At 40.3% G+C, this 20,737-nt stretch overlaps 2 protein-coding genes across 6 annotated transcripts in view; one reads left to right on the top strand and one right to left on the bottom strand.

The window, feature by feature from the left end:
- Nucleotides 1-814: 814 nt before the first annotated feature.
- SUB1 (SUB1 regulator of transcription) lies at nt 815-12,850 on the bottom strand. 2 transcript variants are annotated; one of them, XR_004781283.2, is made up of 6 exons: nt 12,752-12,850; nt 10,790-10,862; nt 9,067-9,186; nt 3,601-3,709; nt 1,922-2,023; nt 897-1,144 (listed from the first exon to the last, which is right to left on the bottom strand). XR_004781283.2 is itself a non-coding variant. In XM_035563830.2 (5 exons), the coding sequence occupies exons 2-5, from the start codon at nt 10,859-10,861 to the stop codon at nt 1,065-1,067; spliced, it is 381 nt and encodes a 126-aa protein (XP_035419723.1). In that variant the 5' UTR covers nt 10,862; nt 12,752-12,850; the 3' UTR covers nt 815-1,064. The 2 variants fall into 2 exon arrangements, 1 of the variants encoding a protein (XP_035419723.1); XM_035563830.2 differs by lacking the exon at nt 1,922-2,023 and having other exon boundaries at nt 815-1,144.
- Nucleotides 12,851-19,976: 7,126 nt separating this feature from the next.
- Nucleotides 19,977-20,737, top strand: part of ZFR (zinc finger RNA binding protein) — a 47,310-nt gene continuing 46,549 nt past the window's right edge. For 2 of the 4 annotated variants that reach the window (XM_035563832.2, XM_035563831.2), the window contains exons 1-2: nt 20,056-20,190; nt 20,485-20,569. In XM_035563832.2, the coding sequence (XP_035419725.1) occupies nt 20,154-20,190; nt 20,485-20,569 (122 nt within the window). In that variant the 5' untranslated portion in view covers nt 20,056-20,153. Of the gene's footprint in view, nt 20,191-20,484; nt 20,570-20,737 lie in introns of all 4 variants that reach the window. The other 2 variants (XM_050716279.1, XM_050716278.1) reach the window with 2 other exon arrangements.

Genomic DNA, 20,737 nt, shown 5'->3' with positions numbered 1-20,737 from the left:
ATACTTTCTATACAAAAGAAGAACCAGTTGTGCACATGTAATGCACGCAAGGCAAGCCAAATGGTTTGGTCAGACAGGGTGGTCAGAGCAAAAGCATGATAGCCTGATAGTCTGTCTGAAGCAATTTTAACCCTGTATGACTGTTTAACCTATGTTACAGCTTATTTTAAGCACTATTGTTTAAACAGTGCTCTCAAACAAAAGCCCTACAAAAGCAGGTTAACTGCTATTTTCGATGGAATAACTATTCAGTATGTGTTCAAGAATTAATTTAATGCAAAGATTGAAAAGTGTGCCTAAACAATAACAAAGTTTGGAGCTTTTAAACGCTACCTTACTCTGAGGTATATGTCTATTACTGTAAAAGTTTATGCATCACACTCTAGAAACTAGGGTCCATGAATAAAGGCTAATTGTATTTTCTAAGTCAAGCAAGCTATATAAAAATGGGAACAGACTGTGTGGGTGGTGTTAAAGTGTTACTGTTTAGCATAACACTCCATGCAAACAATGCAAAAAAGTCTATATACTCAGGACTGTTTACATCTGAATAAATAGGGAAAATTAGCAAATACAGTATTTAAAGTTATCTACAAAAATGTGTTTTTAACAGGTATTCACTGCTTGTATCAAGTTTTAAAGCAGAAAGCTGAGGGCAATACCAAAGGGTATGAAACAAACAAAAAAAAAAGTAAATGGAGACATTTTTAAAATCTCCTTAGAAAACAAACTTAACTAAACTGAAACAAAGCCTAAAGCCAATAGATGGCCTTATCAACAAACGTCTTCAATCAAAAGGCCATAACAACTATGCTTTACATATTACTTGATTTGTTTATTTTACACCATGAGTTGAAAGCAACACATTTCTTTTTAGTAAAGTATACACAAATAGCCTCACTCAGAATACACTTTTAATGCACATAAAAAAAGTATTCATCTTACAAATTGTTTTGCAATCCAAATATACAATAGCTTCGAAAACAATATTTTAGAAAACAAAAGCCAATGTAAAAAGACTGCTTAAACCAACAAAAATGATAAAGATTTCTGTATGGCTGTCTTTACAGTTTTCTTACTGCATCATCAATATCAGAAATCTGTTCCTTCAGCTGGTTCCACTGCTCTGGATTTAAAGAAATACCTGAAATGTATTAAAAACAAATACTTAGTACAAAAAGAGAATTGTTATCAGGATCTTGCATACTTACAACCAAGACTGATTTCACACACAAATACTGTCACAACTCTTAATGCTTGGGCTACATCACGTGTACTAACAAGTCTCAGCTGCATGGTTAAACTACTCACTTAGAACCCTTCAGTTTAGACCTTTAGCCCAGGTCTGAACAGGTTTACCTTACAAAGAAAACGGGTACAATACAACATTCATTCACAAGTGTTTTGTGAAACACAGTAAGGGAAAGAGAGCTCTCGCCCTTATAGGAGGCAGCACAAAATGAGATGAGATGGGAAACCAAACCTATTTCAGTTGGCTGCTAAAAGCCAAATACCTCTGTAGACTGAACTAAGTATTTTTGATGTACTATACGTCTGTTTTTTTATGTTTTTTTTTTTCTCTCTTGTGAAGAGAAAAATGGGGGGGGGCATGTCTTAAACCACTGTGAATTACATATGCTATAAGTAACATTTTAGAGATACTCTATTCTATTCCCTAGCACTCACAAGCTAACATGGAAGGGTTTTTTTTTGTTATTGTTTTTAAACTTCAATATCACTACAGATTCTTGTGACATTCAATCAATAATCACTCAGTACCCCAGAAACCATCTCCTCAGTTCTGAATTTTTACTTCTTCAAGCTTCAGTCCAGGCACATTTCCTTTTACGTATTAGCCTCCTCCTTCTTCCACTACTAATCTTTATGCCAACTCTATGTAAGTACAGACTCACAGGCCTACCTCTCACTCTCTCCAGCCAGGCTCTTCTACTATTTACCCCCTTTCTCCCCCCTCAGTGATCAGGCTTCTTTCATTGCTTTCTCCCTGTAGGTGGAGCAGGACCTGAAAACAGGTGAAACTATGAATTCCATCTTTGGGACTCATTGCCTTTTTCCCCCCCTCTTCTACCACCAGTGTTTTACCAGAGTACTGTTATTTTAAGCAGCAAACACTCCGCATTGTCACTCTTCTAGCCAGTTCTCCCACCAGTCTTTAGGTGGAAGATTTATTTTGAAAATAGTTATACCAGGCATGCTAACCATTACTGGGGGACCAAATGTCATCAAGTTGCCCCTCAACAACATACTATATGAACTGTACGCAGACATGAATTTAGAGCTGCTATTTGAAATAATCTGACAAAGTAACTCTTGTTGGAATTTTTTCTTCTTTTTTATTATAAAATTACAATTGTTTATATTGTTTGTAGCATAGCTTCGTAAGCAGCTCGTAAATGCATCACTGGAATATTAAACACTCATGCTATCACATTATTAGCGTTATCCTAATAAAATGCCGTCCTGTTTACCTCAATGACAAACATTTCCATCTATATCATAGAGATTGATCATCACTTTGCCTGCCCACCAAGTCTCACTGTTGTTTCCCACTCAAGCTTTTGATTGATGTGCTTTTAATTTCCACCTCAAAATACACCAGTTTAGTCTTTAAACATCAAAGTCTTTTTTTTTTTGTTAGACAGCAGCAACACATCCAAAAAATAAATTTTCCTATAAGGTGCCCATAATACTCTGCTCATACAAACGTACTGTCAGTGGTTATCTATGAGATGTTGAAAATTCTCAAGCTTTCCAAGTATCTATTCACTGTGCTGCTCCTGGACACATCATAAAAATATAAATGCCTTTAATCTTCAGAACAGAATGTTTCACACTTACCTCTTTCCTTTGCATAATATGAAAAATGAGTAAAGTAAGCTTTTCTAAACAACCAAATGACATTAAGGAAAGCAACTATCAACTCATCCTCATCTTGCAGGTGGCCCAAGTTCCAAAAACAGTTAAGTGAAAGGATGACATAAAAATTAGGTATGGGAGTAGCAATTAATGGTTTAAAGGCTTATGTTGTGTTGCAGATTAGACAGACACAAAGTACTAAAACTCAAGCACTTCAAGTATTTTCACCTCAACTAAAATATTTTTTTCCAAAAAAATTAGTCATATGAAATATTTCTATTATTTTAATTTGAGATTTGATAAAAATGAAGAACACAATTGTTTTAAATAATTTAACATTGTATACCAACTAAACCCAAGCCTTTTCAGTCATATTAGAAATAAGAAAATCTGACTGTAACATAGGCGAGAAATTGAGTTAATTCAGTTAATCAACAGGGGAGAAAAAGTATGGTTAGATTTATAGCTCCCACAATAAATATGCTTGTACCCGATGCCTTGTTTCCATTAATTATGCAGGATCCATTTAGAAAAACAGACTCAGGCCAACAAAACCGCTTTGCTTTTGTGTTTATAATGAACAGATAAAACTAATCATCTGTTAAAACAAAAATATTACTCTTACAATACCATGCAGTAACAAAGTATAAAAATCTGGTACACAGTTTTCCAATAAATTGCAGGCAATGTTTTAATACAAAATAAGATGAAGCAGAACAATACCTTTTCTGCCTGGCTTCATTTCACCTTCTTGATCCATCCAATATTCTCTAATATCAATTAAGACTTTCCCTTTAAAGTCACGAACACTGACATACCTCATTTTGCCAATCTGTCAAAACACATAGAAGGATCTTTTAGGTATTTTACATATTACACCATTCACTTTTCCAAACAGTATTAGACTCGGACATGTGACATTACCCACTGCAGCTTATTTTAGACATGAGAGAAACAACTAGATCAAGAGCTTAATCCAGAGTAGTCAGTAGGCTAATAGGTAATGACAATATAAATGGATGAAGGACTTAAACCAGTTGAGCATTCAATACTTTTTTTTGCAGAAGCGGCTCTCATAGAATAGAAATACCTATATTCTTATCAAATTGAATTCTTACAAAAGCCACTAATTTACTTTTGTTTTTTATTACCTGTATTATAACCATCTTTGTTAGCAGCAGTTCTAAACAAAGAAAGAGGGAGCTCTATTACCAAATCTAAATTTGAGTACATTTCCTATCTACAAAAAAAAAAGCACTGAGATATTCACACAAGAAAAGCACAATTTCTAGAGTGGTCTTAGTGGTATTTGGTTGGTTTGTTTAAAACAAAGCAAATACAGATGGAAAATGAAAGGAAACGACCAAGTGGCCCCACACCTGTTTTCAAATCCTCTCGGTACTTCATTGGAACAGAGGGTAGAAATTTCTCACTTGTAACCGTATGTTCCAAAAAAAAAAACAAAACTTTCAAAGTTTACCAGCATGTACCATGGCATGAAATTGTCTTTGTTAAAAATGATGCTTTGGGAATTTCTGTACCACAACAACTTAACTGAATTTTGAGGCCTTTTTTTTTTTGAGGGGGTTGAGAGCAGAGGGGGAAGCATAGCGCACTGCACCACACTATACATTTAGCCTTATTAATTTTTTCCCACATTTGATAACATTTATTCACACCAATTCAATGTATGTGAATTTGAGAATCAGAAACTAGATAATGAAAATGAAGCAATTAATTTAAGAAATGCTTAGAGTTCTGTATGTACTTTCTGGATACAGTTCCTGAACAAAGAACACATCCTAAAGCAAACAATTTTAAAACAGAAAAAGTAAAACAGCTTTATTAAGAATATCAAATTTCCTTAATTGATGCACTGACATAATTTAACAGGGGATAAAACACGTCTTACTAGCTTCAAGTCTGACCAGAAAACATGAACTCTTATATCAGTTAAAGTCATCCACAGTTAAGTCTAAGCTGTTACTTCATAAAATAGATGTAAACAAGTGTGCTTTACGTTTGGTTAAAGACATTTTTCTTCTTATGCAGACCCTCTTGAATTATCTCCAAAATTAATTTTAAAATAATTGGAACATCTTTATATACCGTAAGCATGAAGCTTTTTTCTTACTTCAAAGTAGCCTTTAAAACGAACATGAGTTTACAGTTCATAATAGTATTTTGTGATTTATTAAATACTTCCACAGCACTACAAATACAACACAAAAATAAGCTATGATGTCAGAGCAGCTGAGTTCTTTCAGACTTAACTTGGTAACATGGCCATATCTGTCAGCACTGCTGGCAAAGGATATCCTAAGTAGTCTGCATATACGACATTTCTTGGTTTTACACTATAACACTTCACCAACTTCAAGTGACTTAGGTCTCCTTCAAGTACTAGTACTCCAGAACATCTTTTTATCCCAGGTCTATCAAAGACCACTAGTGCATTGCCAAGTAATTCCAGATTTGCTCTAAGAAATAAAATCTGACACAATACAGCAGATTAGAGATGCAAGTACAGTAAAAGGGTTGAGGATTTGAATATAAAGACTACATATCTTAATTCAACTACAGTAAGACATGGGTGCAAGAATATAAAGCACGCATTATTTAGCCAGTAAATCAACCCTAACTGGAAACAGGTCCAAATGAAAGTGCTGAAAGGCTTCATGCCTCTGTCTACGTTTCCTCTGAATGCTCATGTTAAATACAGAATGTTTAGTTGAACTTTATGCAAAACAGTTGTCACTGCTAAAAGCTTTAATACTGGTTTCTAACATACAGTTCTAATTAGCAACAAATGTTAAAATCAACCAAAATCTAGATTTACCCAACTAAACTGGTTTTTCTTAAGGTCCCGATACCTGCAATTCTGGCACCGAGTCATTTCTAAATAACTTTTTTTCCACACAGCAGCTGATAGTACTAGAATAACTTCACTGGATATAACACCACAATCACTGTAGTGTTCCAAGGGTTGTATTGCTTTAAAGCAGGGCAGTTAATGCTGCTCAACCTTCATACACAAGCTAATATGCTTTTTTATTAAATATCACAACTCTTTATATACACTATTCTATTAAGTCAAAGATACTATTTCCAGGTTTCCATTACTTAGAATAAAATGCACTGAAATGCTTAGGTTACTTTCAAAGACACTTATCTGACTTCCTGTATGAGTTTCACCAAGTATATTTATCTACATTTTCCCTCTAAATTGCCGGTTGCTTTTAAACTGCATACTCACTGTGAAAGTAGAAATTGCCAGAAGTCAGCCTTCTATCTTAGCTGGTAACTATACATATAGTGTTAGAAGAAGCACAGTAAAATAATAGAAACCCCTAGAATGCAAGGTTCTGTAAACAGCTGAGCTCTGCAGGACAGATTAGATTCAGAACATTAATTCTGAAACTGAGGTGGTTACCAATGCAACACTATTCATTATTTCCATGATCAATCACCTCTAGAGAGCATCATAAGCTTACATATTTATCTTCAGGAACCTATGATAAGTAAAGACTTTACACCATGAAGCTGATGAACTTATTTCTCACAAGTCAAAAAGTAAATACAACTTAACTTTCTAAAAAGAATGAGAGTGTGGGCAAAGTTCGCACAAACTGAAATAATAAATTCTGTGAAATACCTTGTGTAGTGTGGCTCCATTCTGGACTGTCATTAATACTGTATCCAGACAGCATTAACAAACCTTATCCAAATCAGGCATAGGTAGATGACAGGATTTTTCTCAAACTAACCAAAGCACACGATGCAGAGCTTACATGGGCTTGAAGCCACAGATAGGAATCTACTGCATGAACACTGAACCCTTCAACATTAACATGAACAAAGCTTCTCTTTAAGACCTCTAGCAGTGTCACAAATTGCAACAAGGTAAACTTCTGCACTCCAATTGTGCCCAAACTCCTTTAACAAATTCCAAAGTATACTAGGCTACCTATAAAGCCTAAAAAGGCCAAGACATGTAAATAAGATACACTTGGTCTCATACTGAAATAATTCTCTACTACTTAGATTAATTCTACTCTTAATGAGTTTCAAGAATAGTTACACCAACATCTGCTTTAAAAGAAAAGAAAGACCTAGACCTTGACAAAAATGCTGAATCTTCTGAATACAGCAGTCACAAAGACCTCTACTTTAAGTGAAGATGTATACTTCCAGAACACAGCCTGAGGCTTAAAACATTAAGTCACTAAGTTTCACATCATTTGCTGCCACTCCTACACACAATATGGACATTATAAAACTTCTGACTATCCTATGAATGCTTCACTGACCAATTTCTATCAGTATCAATTCAAGCCACATCTGTGCAAATTCACTTGCACATCAGAGATAATTTTACTGTCACAGGGAAACAGAAAGGAGGTTTGCAATATTATTAATAGCCCCAGAACAAAAAAAAAAAGTACCTAAAAAAAATTAAAATGCAACCAGAGCTTCTAGCATGCTATCATGGGTACAGGGGAGAGAGAGGAAGTAACCATTGACCAGCAATGCTATTTCTACACTGAAACAGTTGCACCTTAGTTAAGGCACATTAAGCTGATGTAGCATAAAAAAAAAAAAAAACACAATGCTTCACATAACAGAATAAGCAATCTAAAAAATATTTGCTGTTGAGTAACTAAAAGGCAGGCAGAGACCAAAGGTTTAGGACACATTAACGGTCAAGTACAACCATTAACACGGTGATGTCAATCGAAGCCCTCCCTCCAACTATACATGATAAAACAATGTAAGGACCGATAACATCAAGAGTAACTGCCCTGTATTACATAATCAGTCACGCAGATCTTATTTCTTGAAGAGATTTTTTTTGCCATATTCCTTTGCACACCTACAGCCCAAAGCCGCCATTTCTTTTGCCTTACCCAAGATTTGGATCATCTTATTAGACATCCTTCCCACGCCCTTTCACAAACTTAAGTTCTTACATACACTGATTCTTCAGTTTTTCCCTGCCCTTAACAAGCCACCTAGTCACAGATATTAACTCTTGACCCACTCCCCTAAAACAGGGGATTCAAAGCTACATAAATTCTTGCACAGCTTGCATGTAAGAAACTAAGTTGTGTTTTTGCAGTAGAGAACTAATTTTCTGTATTCCAAGGTAGTTGTGTAGTCGTAGCAGGGAGAAACGTTAAGTAGGTAAGTGGACAGTAGAAGGCCTCACTGTTCCAAAATAAGGTGGAAGCTTGAGAAAAACAGGATGAGCAGTGTGAGAACAGTAAAACAAAGATCACACGTTCTCAAAACTTAAAGGGGAAAAGAAAGGGAAAAAGGAGAAATTAAAAGGTTGAAAAAAAAAGAAAGAAAAATTGTACATATATGGTATAGAGGAGCATCGAGTAGCTTGTGAACCTGTAGTACTCAGCCAATGAGGAAACAGGGGAGGTGATCAGGTGTCGGGTAATAGGGAATAAAAAGTTATGATTTGTTTACTAAATTGACAGGACGCCCGCCATTGCAATCGCAAATGAAATAGCTTCACAGAAGATCCTGTCTGAATAAAATTATTTGAGATTTTTCTCACATTGCAGTACACACTGCTACTGCTTCAGCTAACCCCAAGAACCATACGCCTTGAGCTCATAAATGCATCTTGCTGAAAAGGAGAAGATCTACATTCAGACGATCTTACAGTCTTTTTGAATGTTTAGTGAGAAAAACCTGCATCACAAAATAAACAAGCGAAACCTATTCCAAGACACCATCTTATAAGACAGGAGTCAAGATGCCACTGACCTAGTTAAATAGGAATGAAGAGTCCATACTTTGTTTTCCAAAAACCTTTCTTTCAAGAGCCCTGGTTAAAAATATTCCCACCCAGAGACTGTCCTGATTTAATATTTACAGTATATTCAAGATGAGTGCTGTATTTACAGACAAAATGATTATCTAGAAAGTTACCATGGACAAAGACCACAAGGGACAGTTAGATCAATTGCCACAACTCAGATTCTTTTCCTCTACTGAAACCTGGAAATGCTTTTTGAGTACCTCATCTGTACCACAGCATCACAACTCTCTTTGACCAGGGCTTCAGGAAACTAGGCTCTACACTACCACAACATTCATACCACCTCAAAATTCATATTGAATATGATGTAACATGCTACTTTAACCAGGCTTTAAAAGAATCATCAATTTTACCTGAAACATATTCTCATCTCTGTTACTGCTTTGCTTAGAAGAAGCGGCACCTTTTGAACTCTCACCCGTCTTTTGTTTCTTTACAGGCTTTTCTGGAGCTGCTTGCTTTTTCCGCTTTGCCTTGGAGCAAGAATAAAATAGAAATGCATGAACCACACCTTGCAACTGTTAGTTACAAAAAAAGCTTCCATTAGAGGCTATAAACTACTACTACACACTGTATCACCTTCCTTTTGTGATGGCAGGCCTCCAGTACTGTACAATTTACACTGGAATTTCAAAAAAAATCTCCAAATGAGTCTAATTCTGTTCCCAGTGAAGTTTACAATAATACTCTGGCTTTAAAGAGAGTCAGATCAAAATGCATTTCAAAAAGCCTACTCTTTTTGCGCAGCAATATTATCAGTCCAATAGTTCTAATTAAAAAAATTAAGTCTGATGGAAGTTTCACATTCCTTTCTTCTGAAAACAACAAAAAATGCAGGACAGCTACCAACTTCTAAAAAAATGAAAATTAAGAAATTGAAAATGAAAAATTGAGATAATAAAGAAAGGATCTGGAAGTCACCTCTATCTGGGGAACATTTTTTTTCTTTATTATCAGGGTCCCGTCTTTGTCTATAGCATGATAAATATATTTTTAAAACATTCAGATGGTATTACCTGTAAATCAGATTACTTGCAGGTGCTACGAAGTTACTCTATCAATATTTATATGGTAAGCATACTCTCCCAGCCCACCTCCCTCCCACCAAGAAAACAGTGATACAGAGATACTAAAAGTTAGTTTCACCTGCTAGAACCATATTGTGGGTAACCTCTTTCAAAGAGAAATGGTTGCAACAAATATGGGAGGTTGTCAGAAAAAAAAAAAAAAAAAACTTATACCCACTGAAGCAAACGGTTTGAGTACAACTTCTCAGGAATACATTTCCCTACCAAAAAGCCATCACCTGACCATTTTCTCTGATATTTTTATTTGACAGAATACCTAATTTGCTTATTGCAACTAAGTCACATTTGAATCAATTCAGTAAAGCAAACTAGTTTTTTTCACATACAACATTAAAAGACCTGATGCATCATTACCACCTAGTGTTTCTAAAAAAGGTAATTCACTGTTGTACTCAGTTTTTGTTCATAATGACTGGTACACCAACAAAAACTTACAAATGAAATAAAAATAACTGGGAACATTTGATATATTCATTTAAAAGCAGTTAACATTTAAAATTAATCAGCTCAAAGACACCCAGGTTGGCCCAGCTTTTAAGTAAGAAACTAGCAGAGAGTAATAGAAAATCTGAAACAGAAAAAGAACATGTAAACAAGATAAGCAAGTGGTAGGGGGATAACCAGGCAGGTGGAGGTTTTGACTTTGGACTTGCAAGGTATCCAGACACCAGAATGAAAGAGGGGGGGTGTCTCTCAAAAATAGTCCAAATTCTTGCCACAAGGGGCTGCTTATACCAAAATCTACCTCTTGCCACAAAACAAGAAAGAATTACAGAAAGCTTGTGTCTAGATACGCCATATAGAAAATATGGTATAAAACAAAATGCAACTTAAGAAAAAAGTTTACTGCAAGCCAAAAACCTCTTATCTACCCAAGCCCTAACCCTGTTTTTTTTTTCCCTCAAGTGTCTAACAAATCATATGGAATGACATGCACTTTGCCACATAGAAGTTATTACAGTAGTAATGAACCGCATATAATTTTCACCTTTTTGTCAACTTCACTATCTGAATCACTGGCAGATGAGCTTGAAGACACAAGTTCCTTTGACTTAGGCATTCTACAAAGAAAAAGATAACATGAGAACACTGTACAAGAAATACATCCCATTATATCTGGAAAGCAATCTTCAAACCTGTTTGTAAAGCTTCACCTCATTCAAAACCGTCCTAAATTTTCCTGCCTTTTCATATAAGCTTTAATAAACTGTTCATGCAATCTCAAACACCATTCCCTATTCCCTTTTTTGCTGCAACAGCCTTAAATGCAGCGTCTTAGTTTCCAAACTGTTCAGAAAGGGACTTTTTTTCAAAAATACTGCACACTGCTATCCTTAGCTTGAATTCTCAATGCTACATTCATAAACTATTAAGGCCAGAGCATTATCCATATTCTTATACAGGCATTTCGCCTGGTTGAATAAGCCAGCAAGAGCTGTATAATCACTATACACTAAGATGAGCTTCCCCTCAGTAATAGGAAAGTCTGAAAAAACACCTTAGTTACAATGAACTACGGTACTGTAATTAATATTTCTACTGCAGCTTTAACACATCAGTCACTACGGTCTATTCACTTGCCAGACAAGCGGACATTCAACTTTCCTTGAATGCTTGCTGCCAGGTGTGTTTCTACATCTCTTTACTATACAAACATGTGGTTAGATATAGCAGCTGAAGACCTTGCCTGCTACTAGAAACTCTTTGTGACAAATAAATAGTTCTTTCAAAATAAAAATAACCATCACAGAGAAATTGAATATAAAACTCAAACTATGGAAGACTAAAAAAAATATTAGAGAAGCGGATCTCAGTAAAGGGAAAGGGGTGTTTTTAAACGAACTTGTGGTCAAATAAACCATGTACGCAGGTAAAAATGGAGTCTGAATAATGCTAATGGCTCCATGTGGTTCTAAAGTGGGACAAGTTCTGTCGTAATAGCTTGGAGCACAATGATAGAAGCTGTAACACTGAAAATGAAACACCGTACGTGGGAGCTAACAAACCACGCTACAGAATGGAGGCAGAGGAGAACTGGAATGGGACAAGGCAAAGCCAAGCACAGCAACGGCATGAAATCGAGGGGCCGAATGAGACTGATAATTCAGGGTCAAGGGCTACAGACAGAGGTTGCAATCCGCATTAAGATGAGAGAGCGACAATATGGAGGAAGGCTGGGGGTGGAAATTGGAGGAAAGAGAAATGGAGGGGATGGCGGTACCCCCTGGGGAGAGGCTGGCAGGCAGAGGGCGAGGCGACACCGCAGCACTGGGGAGAACGAGGGCAGAATGAGACAGACCACGGGAGGGCTAAGGGAAGGGAGAAGAGAAAGAGGAGCCGGGATGAGCTGGGAGCACCGGTAGGTGGATCCCAGCCGCCATTTTCCTCCCCACGTCTCTCCTTGCCCCCCGGAGGCAGGGGGCGAAGGCCCGAGGAGAGGGGAGGCGCTGGCAAGGCCAGCCCGGCCCTGCGGGAGGCAGGGCGGTAGAAGGGGGCTGCGGCTCATCAGCCGCGAAGAACAGCAAAACCAGCCCAAAAAAAAAATAAAAACACAAAAAGGGTCGGGGTCGTCCGCGGGCAGGCTGCGATCCCGGCGCAGGGGCAGGGGGGGTAACGGAGCCGGGCGGTTCCCTGCCGCCATTTTCTCCCTGGCTCGCACCCTCGTTGCCCCCCCAACATGGCAGTTTCTCCTCAGCGCCGGCTCCTCCTCCCGCCCCCGGCCCGCTCCCCGCCAGGGCATCCCTCCCGCGGGGCGCAGCGGGCACTCGAGGAAAGGAGGAGGAGGAGGAGGAGGAGGAGGCGGAGGGGGAAGCGCCGCCGCACGGCCGCCCCGAGCCGCCCGGGAGGCGCCGAGCCCCCGTCAGCGAGGCACCGGAGGAGGAGGGGGGGGTGCGGGGGGCGTACAAAATGGCGGCGGGGCGCCGGGGAGGGGGGAAACCCCAAGACTCACGTCCTGCTCCACGCTGGGCTCCGCTGCACCGCTAGAGGAACGGAAGTGACGCACCGCGGGATCCCCGCCCTTGCCCTGCACCACGTGAAGGGGCGGGGGGGGGGGGAGGGGGGGGAGGGGAGGGGAGGGGAGGGGGGTGTTTAAAGGGGACGCGGCGCGTTGTTTATTCCCCCCCTCACGGCGGAGGGGGGAAGATGGCGGCCGGCCGCTGAGGGGCCTGCGGGGGGGGGGGGCTGGTAAATGACCGCTTGCCGAGGTCGTTCCTCGAGCTCGCTAAGGGGACGGGAGGAACGCGGTGAAGGGGCGCCGCCGCGCCTGCTTTGCATGCCGAGACCGCAGCCCCGGCCGTCACCTGAGGTGCTGTCCAGGAAAGCGCCGCTTCCCCTTTTTTTCCCCCCCTTCGTTTTCCTCCCTGCAGGTGTGTGGCGGGGGGGGTTGAGCCTCCTTGCCCTCCTCTGGGCGCCAAGCACAGGATTCCCACCTGGGGCCGCAGGTTCTCGGTTTCTGTGGTAAACGCTCGCTTTTAGAAAGCTCCCCCTGTCCGGGTTTCGGGGGACACGACACCACAAAGCAAGCCAACCAACCCCAAAATCTGACCAAAAAGCCTTGAAAATATAATTTGCCATCGTCTGGTGTGTATTCATGCCAAAGCATGCTGCATCTGAAGTGCCTCGTTGGTGCTCTCTCCTATGTCAGGACCTGAGAATGAGCAGTAGGCTTAATTAATTTAAACAAGTGTGCAAACATGTGCTGGGATAAGCCAAAATGACGCCTCATTTTGGGGGCTGTGCCGTTTGCCCCCATCTTCGTTGATGGAGAAGACTTCTTGCAGTGCAGCAGCCAGGTATGCCGTTGGAGAAGGAGTGGTTTCTCATGGCGTCTTTCTGTATTCGCTTTGTTGCAGTTCATGGCCTTCCTTTGCAGATAAACTTGAGAGCAACATGGGTTTGGGCAGCATCTGTGAACACTTCAAAACATTTTGAGAAACAAGATGAAAAAGCTGAACCTCATCGCTCTCTACAGCTACCTGGAAGGAGGTTGCGGTGAGGAGGGTGTTGGTCTCTGTTTCTCAGGTGACAAGTGGTAGGATGCAAGGAAATGGCCTCAAGCTGTACCAGGGGAGTTTTAAATTGGATATCAGGAAAAAAAAATCTTCATGGAAAGGGTAGTTTTACATTGGAACAGGCTGCCCAGGTAAGTGGTGGAGTCCCCATCCCTGAAGGTATTTAAGAGATGTGTCAATGTGGCACTGAGAGACATGGTCATGGTTTAGTGGTGGCTTGTTAGTGTTAAGTGATGGTCGGAATTGATGATCTTGCAGGTCTCTTCCAACCTAAATGACTCTAGGATTCTATGATGAGATTTATTACCATTAAAATATTACTGCAATCAACACAACTTCACACAAACTACCACAGCCTGTCATAGTTTAATAATCCCTTTTAGCACCAGTCGATCATGTAGTGCTGTAAGCATGGCAGGATGACAGTACTTCAGATACTCACTGTCAGTTTACTTTAGCCCCTTTATTATTGTTATTACCGCTCAATCTGTGCTTTTGCTACCGTGACAATGTGAGCTTTCCCTAAAAAAAAAAAAGTGTAAACAATCGGAAACGGGAAGTGTACTCTAGTCCCAGCCCTAGCTTCCAGGTAAAGCTGTTATGGGTAAAGATGGCACAGGGTGCTATGTAATCTGCCCCTGCTGTTCCAAGAGCAGATGTCTCTTAATAAAGTGTTTAAATTCAAAAGTTTGGGGCTTTCTGGATTCCAAAGATCCCTGTTCATGAGACAGGGCCAGAAGGATAAATAAATTTCAAATGAGGATAATACCAAAAGTCACCAAATCCTAGACAGTGTTTCTGAAATACTTATATAAAGGGAGGTTGAGAGATGAGATTTCTAGAAGGGATCCATCAGGTTTTCATAGTTTTCACTATGAAGTGAGGTAAATAATCTGTCAGTAGAGCCTTTTTGACTTGAGTAAGAGAAAAAGAGGAAGTTAATACCAAAAATTAGAGGTGTGCTCTTTTAACTAATTCTTGGAAATTCCGTGTTTCATAATGTTGTTATATGTCTTGCAAAACAAATAGAAAAATACACAGTTCTTAACTACAAGCCTGACCTTTGGAAAATAAAATGATGTTTGTTTACCTAGAAGTAAAGCACAGTAAATCACGTGCATGTAAACAGTAGTAATTATCACCACTGTGCAAATATCAAGGTTGTCAAGCCATTTATTCATGGAAGATGTAAAAACAATCTCTCAGTACTTAATGCTTAACAGCAAGACTAAAGGCATTCCAGACAAGATGGTCTCCATATAGAGAATATTAATGCCAAAAAAAATATTCTCAGACCATGACATAGCTATTGGTTTCAAGGCTTTTACTAACTTTCATATTAGAATAGTAATGGCAGTTCAGGTCTTTGTAACCCCTATCTGCTTTGCTTTCTTATAGGTCAACACCTGGTACACAAAGAACACAAAGGTTTTAGAAGCATCACATTCAGATCAGCAATCCTTTATGCATTTTTAATGAAGTCCCTCAGCCTTGAAATAAATCAAAATGACTGAAAGAAAGAGATTTTTCTGCTGGATCTTAATGAGTTAACCTCTTCCACCTGCAACATTTCCTCCAAAGCAAGCACCAAGTTTATTTTTATAGCTGAATTCCCAAATAGCAGGTCAGTGAAGGGAAGGGAGTGTTTGCTGCATCTGAGGTTTTCATGTTACGTTCTTCTGTAATGATGGGTTTCTTTAAGAATTACTCTAGTAGTTAAGTTTAGTGGGTCTTTAAGCTTTTTGGTAAATTAACCTTACTGTATTTTATTCTATTTAAAAAGAAGAAAGAAGATACTAAGAAAAGATGCTGGCTTTTAAAAAGTGGAGAAAGAGTCTTAATCTTTGCAAGGTAAATTTGTTCTGTTACCTTCTGAGTGAGTCATCTAACCACCCAAGGAGTATAGTTCACCTTCTAAGCTCTTGAAATAGTTTTTTGTAATGGGTTTGTTCTCTCATCAGACACTTCCCTTCAGTAGCTGCCTTAAAAGGGCTTAAATTCTTCTAGTTACTGCGTGATTGTCTCATTTCATCTTACACATCTTCAGCTGAGAAAAGTGTTGAAGCATTAGCTTTTTCTTCAAAGAGGAATTATAGCATGGAACAGGAATGCTGAAAAATACAAGCTCATACTTATGATCACGGAGCAATTATTATCGACAATTGTTGACTCTGCTAGTTACAAATAGTAGAGTTGGTTTGAGACACATTTTGGGGAAGACAGAATGAGAGACAGCTCTTAAAGTTTTAGTATTCAGTACTTAATAGTATAACAGGTGAGTGAAAAAAATTTGGATGAGGAGTGGAAGGCTAGCTTCCATACAGACTTTTTTTTTCTTTTAGCTTCAGGAAAGAAAAAGTGCATTGTTAGGCATTATTTTTGCTTGTATACTGTAACTGATTCATTTCCCCCCCCGTGTCTGATGTGTAATTTCAGTTTGCATTAACACTTGCATAACTTTGCATTATGGTTGAATGTTGGGACTTTTTTTCCCCTGTTGCAAGTAGGTATTATAAACATTGATAACTTTCACATATGATATAAGTATTTTGTATTTATTTTACTGACATATATGTTGGTCTCATCACTGTTCAACTTCTAAACCCTCTATTAAAAGGTAACATTTTTTTACTTTAATCACTTAAAGTCTTGGTGAAAACATCAGGTTTTTGTCTTCTCTGCTTATAAAACATAATTTCACTTCAAAAGAATGTTGATAAGGTGATGAATGTCTTACCTCTGTATAGCTCTCTGAAACAATTTCCAGGTGAGAAGATAGTACTGGATTCCTTAAACTAATAGAAAAAGAATCCTCCTATTCAGGGCTTTTACAAAGAGAGCACTAAATGTTAAATTACCTATTCAGGAAATAAAAGTTGCAGTTTTTGTGTGTGTTCTGTACTTGCTGTGAGTAAAGCTTTAATCTGCTGCTACATCTGCCCTGCCCTCTGGTGGTCAAACAAGCCAGCTGAGAGCCTAGTTTCTGAGTAAGCTCGAAGGTTGCCTGTAAGAAATCTTACCTACATCTGCTATTAAAAAAAATTAAAAAAAAGTACATGCTTGTTCAGTTTTAGTCCTTTATGGAGAAGATTCAGAAATTTAGAGTTTTCCTGTTTAAACAGTGTTGGGGTTCTGTGGTAGTGGTAGGGGTGTGCATATTAAAGTAGGGCTGATGCCACTGCATGTTAAATTGTGGACTTTCTTCTTGCTGTATTTTGGTGATCTCCTTTCATATTCATGAAATGAAGGTCAAAGATTTGTTTTTCTTAATGCTTGCTTGCCATTTTTGTCTATGATATTTTTAGATGCACTGAGCTTTGGACAAATAGAGTAGCTGTACTATTTAATCCCAGTTTGAAGTTTTGTGTTCCATTGTATGTTTTCATTCTGGAAATTCTTGGCTGTTGTTCCGTAACTTTAATAGGAACATAGATGGAGAATTTTGTTTTTCCTATTTGGAAAAAAAATCTTTTGAATGTTTCACTAAAGCTTTTCTGCCTTTCTCCCTCTGCCTCGTGATTTGCAGTTTATCACTCCATTTATTTTTCTTTCCAGTCAAGGATATAGAAATAGGTAAAGTTCAAAATGCCCTAAAGGATCTAATTAAATTTATTACTGCTTCATTTTGCAGTAAATCTGATATACATAAAACAAGATCACATCTCTGTATGATAAACCATTGAGGTTTTTTTTTAAGTATAGACTATGAATCTGATCCTGTGAGCTAGCAGTAACATAAATAGATGTTATGTAATGGTTTACAAAGTCATCAAGAAGCATGAGGTTCTTATTAGGGAACTGCTCAGAGAAAGATTTCTACCACTCTTTTTTTTTTTTTTTCCAAGAATATGACAAATCTTGAACTTTTTTCTGTCATGCTTAATAAGTGTGGCTTCTCATAATATGTTATATTATAATCTTTTTCAAGTGATATATGCACTAAAGATTCAATGTGCAAAATTCAACTGGAAAAGTAATCTGAAACTTCTGCTGAAATTGCGGCTGAATTGAGCTGCCAAACAGGAGCTTATGCACAGACATATGCAGTGCTAAAATCATAAGATATAGGATGGAATATTTAGATTAGACTCATAGGAATTACTTGGATAAAAGAAGTTGTGAAACCTAAGATGGAAATCTATTATGAATAAAAAAGCTTTATTTTTCTTCAGCTTTCAAAACCAAAGGTTTAACAGAGAGAAGATAGTCCACATTCATCAGTCCAGAAGAAATAAGCAATTGCAAGCCTGACTATTTGCAAAATATAACTTTATTGGTACAGTTTTAAAAGATGTGTGAATGTCTATGTGTGTGTATATAGATGCATATATTTTTAATGAAATGTGTATTGTATACTTTGTTTTTCAGTATATTGAGAGGTTTTAACTGAAAAAACTTGAAAGGCGGTGGAACAAAGAAAACTTCAATTTCCTTTTTGTTGAAGTGCCATCATCCTATGGTCCAATTATGAACAGTGTTTACTAAAACAAGGAGAGGAGAGTATGGCTATCTCATGTGTCCTGAGTCCATTGAGGATATAGTGACAGAGGTCATGTCCTGTAAGTTCTCCTATGAAGGATTTGTATAGAGCCTTCTCCTGAAGTACTCTGTTATTTAGTTGCAGGATTAGGGCTTTTGTTTTTCTAAGCAATAGCAATAAAATATCTTTACCCAATATCTGCTTTCTTCACAGAACAGCACTTTTAGTAAAAGTGCACAACAAAGGTTGGAAATTTATTCCTTTTCCCATGCAGGTTCATTTTCCTATTGTGCTTGATTAGGACAAGAAAGTACAAGAGGTACAGTGCTATTTAGTTCCTGTGTGAAGCTAATAATAATGACCAATGAATTATGTTCAGTGAATTGGCAAGAATTGCTTGGCATCTTAAATACCTGTGCTTCATGCGTAGTTGTGATAATGCCAACTTCAGATGAGAATTTACTTTTCTCATTTGTTTTATGAACATAAATACTTATGTTAAATTCTTAGAAACTAAGAAAACTGTTTGTAGTTTGAGGGAAGAGAAACCTGTCATTTTGTGGGAACAATAGGAGATGCCAAATAGGTAGAGCTTGTGGAAAACGAATACCTCTGAAGCGATCAGTTCTGAATTAATCCAGAAGTGCTGTTTTATGAGCCTTGGTTAGTTTATGAAAACTGCATGTCACAGTGCAAAGCACACAAATGAGATGAAAGTATTTAAGGCTTCAAGTTTTGCTGTATTCAGAGTTTTGAGAAGCAGCCAATGCTTAGAGGGAAGGATTACCTAAAGGTGAAATGGTCACCAGGAGGAACAGAACTGCACAGGTACAGGTTCAGTCACCCAGAGGTTACTGTGTGGCCTGCAGTATGCTGTCCTACAGTTTCTAGGAGCAATCTGACGGACTGTTGCTGTGTGGAAACGTCAGATAAATGTGTTGTGTATGCGCAAGTCTTTACCTTCTGTGTATGATAAGCATGGGGAACGATGGGAATTTGTGGACAGGCTGTGGTATGGTGGGAATAGGTCAGACTAGGTGTGCACATGGCTTCGGTTGGTGACAGCTATGCTGTTTTTCACGTCTGTGGTTGTGGTTGGCGCACCACGGGCCCCGGTGAATCTGAAGCTTGGTCGTCACACATGGAGCCAAGCCGTAGGTTTTGTGGTCAGTTCTGCATGCGTACACCAGCCATTTGTGCTGCCTTCTGGCTGCGTGGCCTTGTGAGCATGGGGTAGCTGGGTACTTGGTGTGTGTGTCAGGGTTGGGGTGGGACAGCTGCCAGCACTGACACCTCTGGTACGTGTGTGGGGACAGGTATAGCACGGGTGGTGGGCACCCCTTGGGTTACTGGCTGCTGTGTGTGCTCCCTGTGTAGGCAGGAATGGGAAATCGGCCCTATACTTTGCCATATAAGCTCACGGGTGCGCCCGTGGTGCGGTTATGGGCACAAAACACAGAGTAATGGAGAGAGTAAGGAAGTACGTGCACTGCTCCCTCGCGCCTGGGCCTCACACAGGAGGACTACACTTCCCAGGAGCCTGTGCACATCCCGCGCATGCGCACCCGCCGAGGCCCGCTCTCCGAGCTGAGGCGTCGCCGTCGTCTCCCGGCGGCGCCAAGCGCGCGCGCGTTTCCGCGGGGCGGACTACAACTCCCAGCGTCCCCCCCCCCCCCCCCCGCACATCTCGCGCGTGCGCACGGCGCCGGCCCGGCCGCACTCCGCCGTTGTCGCCGTAGGTGGGTGGGTGGGGGGCAGGGAGCGAGCGCGGCGGCGAGGAGGAGGAGGAGGAGGAGGAGGGAGGAGGGGGGGGTGAGAGTTGAGAGTTCAGACGCCGCTGCCGCCGCCAGCTCGGACTCATGATTCCCATATGCCCGGTAGTTTCGTTCACCTATGGTAAGTAACGGCGCTCGGGGGGGGGGGGGGGGGGGGGTGGCTGGGCGGGGAGGGCGGCTGTGAGGGGAGCGGGGGAGGGGAAGGGATGAGGGGGAGGGGATGCCGGGGTGGGGGGGGGGTCCTGAGGTGCCTCGCCTGACCAGGCTCGTTCTGCCCCCTGTCCGTCTGTCCCCTGTCCTTCTGTCCCCTTCTCCCCCTCACCCCCTCCTCCTCTGCCTCCACCCCCCCACCTCCCCCCCTCCTCCTGTCATGGCCCCGACCGCCGCCTCCTGTCGGTTACCGCCGCCGCCGCAGTGCCCAGCCGGCTGGGAGAAGATGCCAAAATGGCCACCGGCAACTACTTTGGATTCACCCATAGCGGGGCTGCTGCTCAGTACAGGTAACCGCCGCCGCTCTTCACTCTTTTCTCCGCCCCGCCCTCCCTCCCCTCCGGCCGGGCCGGCAGCCCCCTTCTCCGTCCCTGACGGGGATCTCCCCACACGCCCACCCTGGGGGGGAGCCTGGAGCTCGCTACCCCCCTTCTGGGGGCTTCCTCTGCACCCTGACC

The sequence above is a fragment of the Cygnus atratus genome, chromosome Z, assembly GCF_013377495.2.
Source record: "Cygnus atratus isolate AKBS03 ecotype Queensland, Australia chromosome Z, CAtr_DNAZoo_HiC_assembly, whole genome shotgun sequence".
NCBI classification, from domain to species: Eukaryota; Metazoa; Chordata; class Aves; order Anseriformes; family Anatidae; genus Cygnus; species Cygnus atratus.
The sequence above is the reverse complement of the archived record's forward strand: the minus strand, read 5'-3'. Positions and strand labels throughout refer to the sequence as shown.

Coding starts and splice junctions, on each gene's coding strand:
- SUB1 (XM_035563830.2), bottom strand. CDS start 10,861: ATGCCTAAGTCAAAGGAACTTGTGTCTTCAAGCTCATCTGCCAGTGAT. Junction 9,187..10,789: donor ATAGTGAAGTTGACAAAAAG/GTGAAAATTATA, acceptor TCTTGCTCCAAG/GCAAAGCGGAAAAAGCAAGC. Junction 3,710..9,066: donor GAGATGAGAATATGTTTCAG/GTAAAATTGATG, acceptor GTGTTTTGACAG/ATTGGCAAAATGAGGTATGT.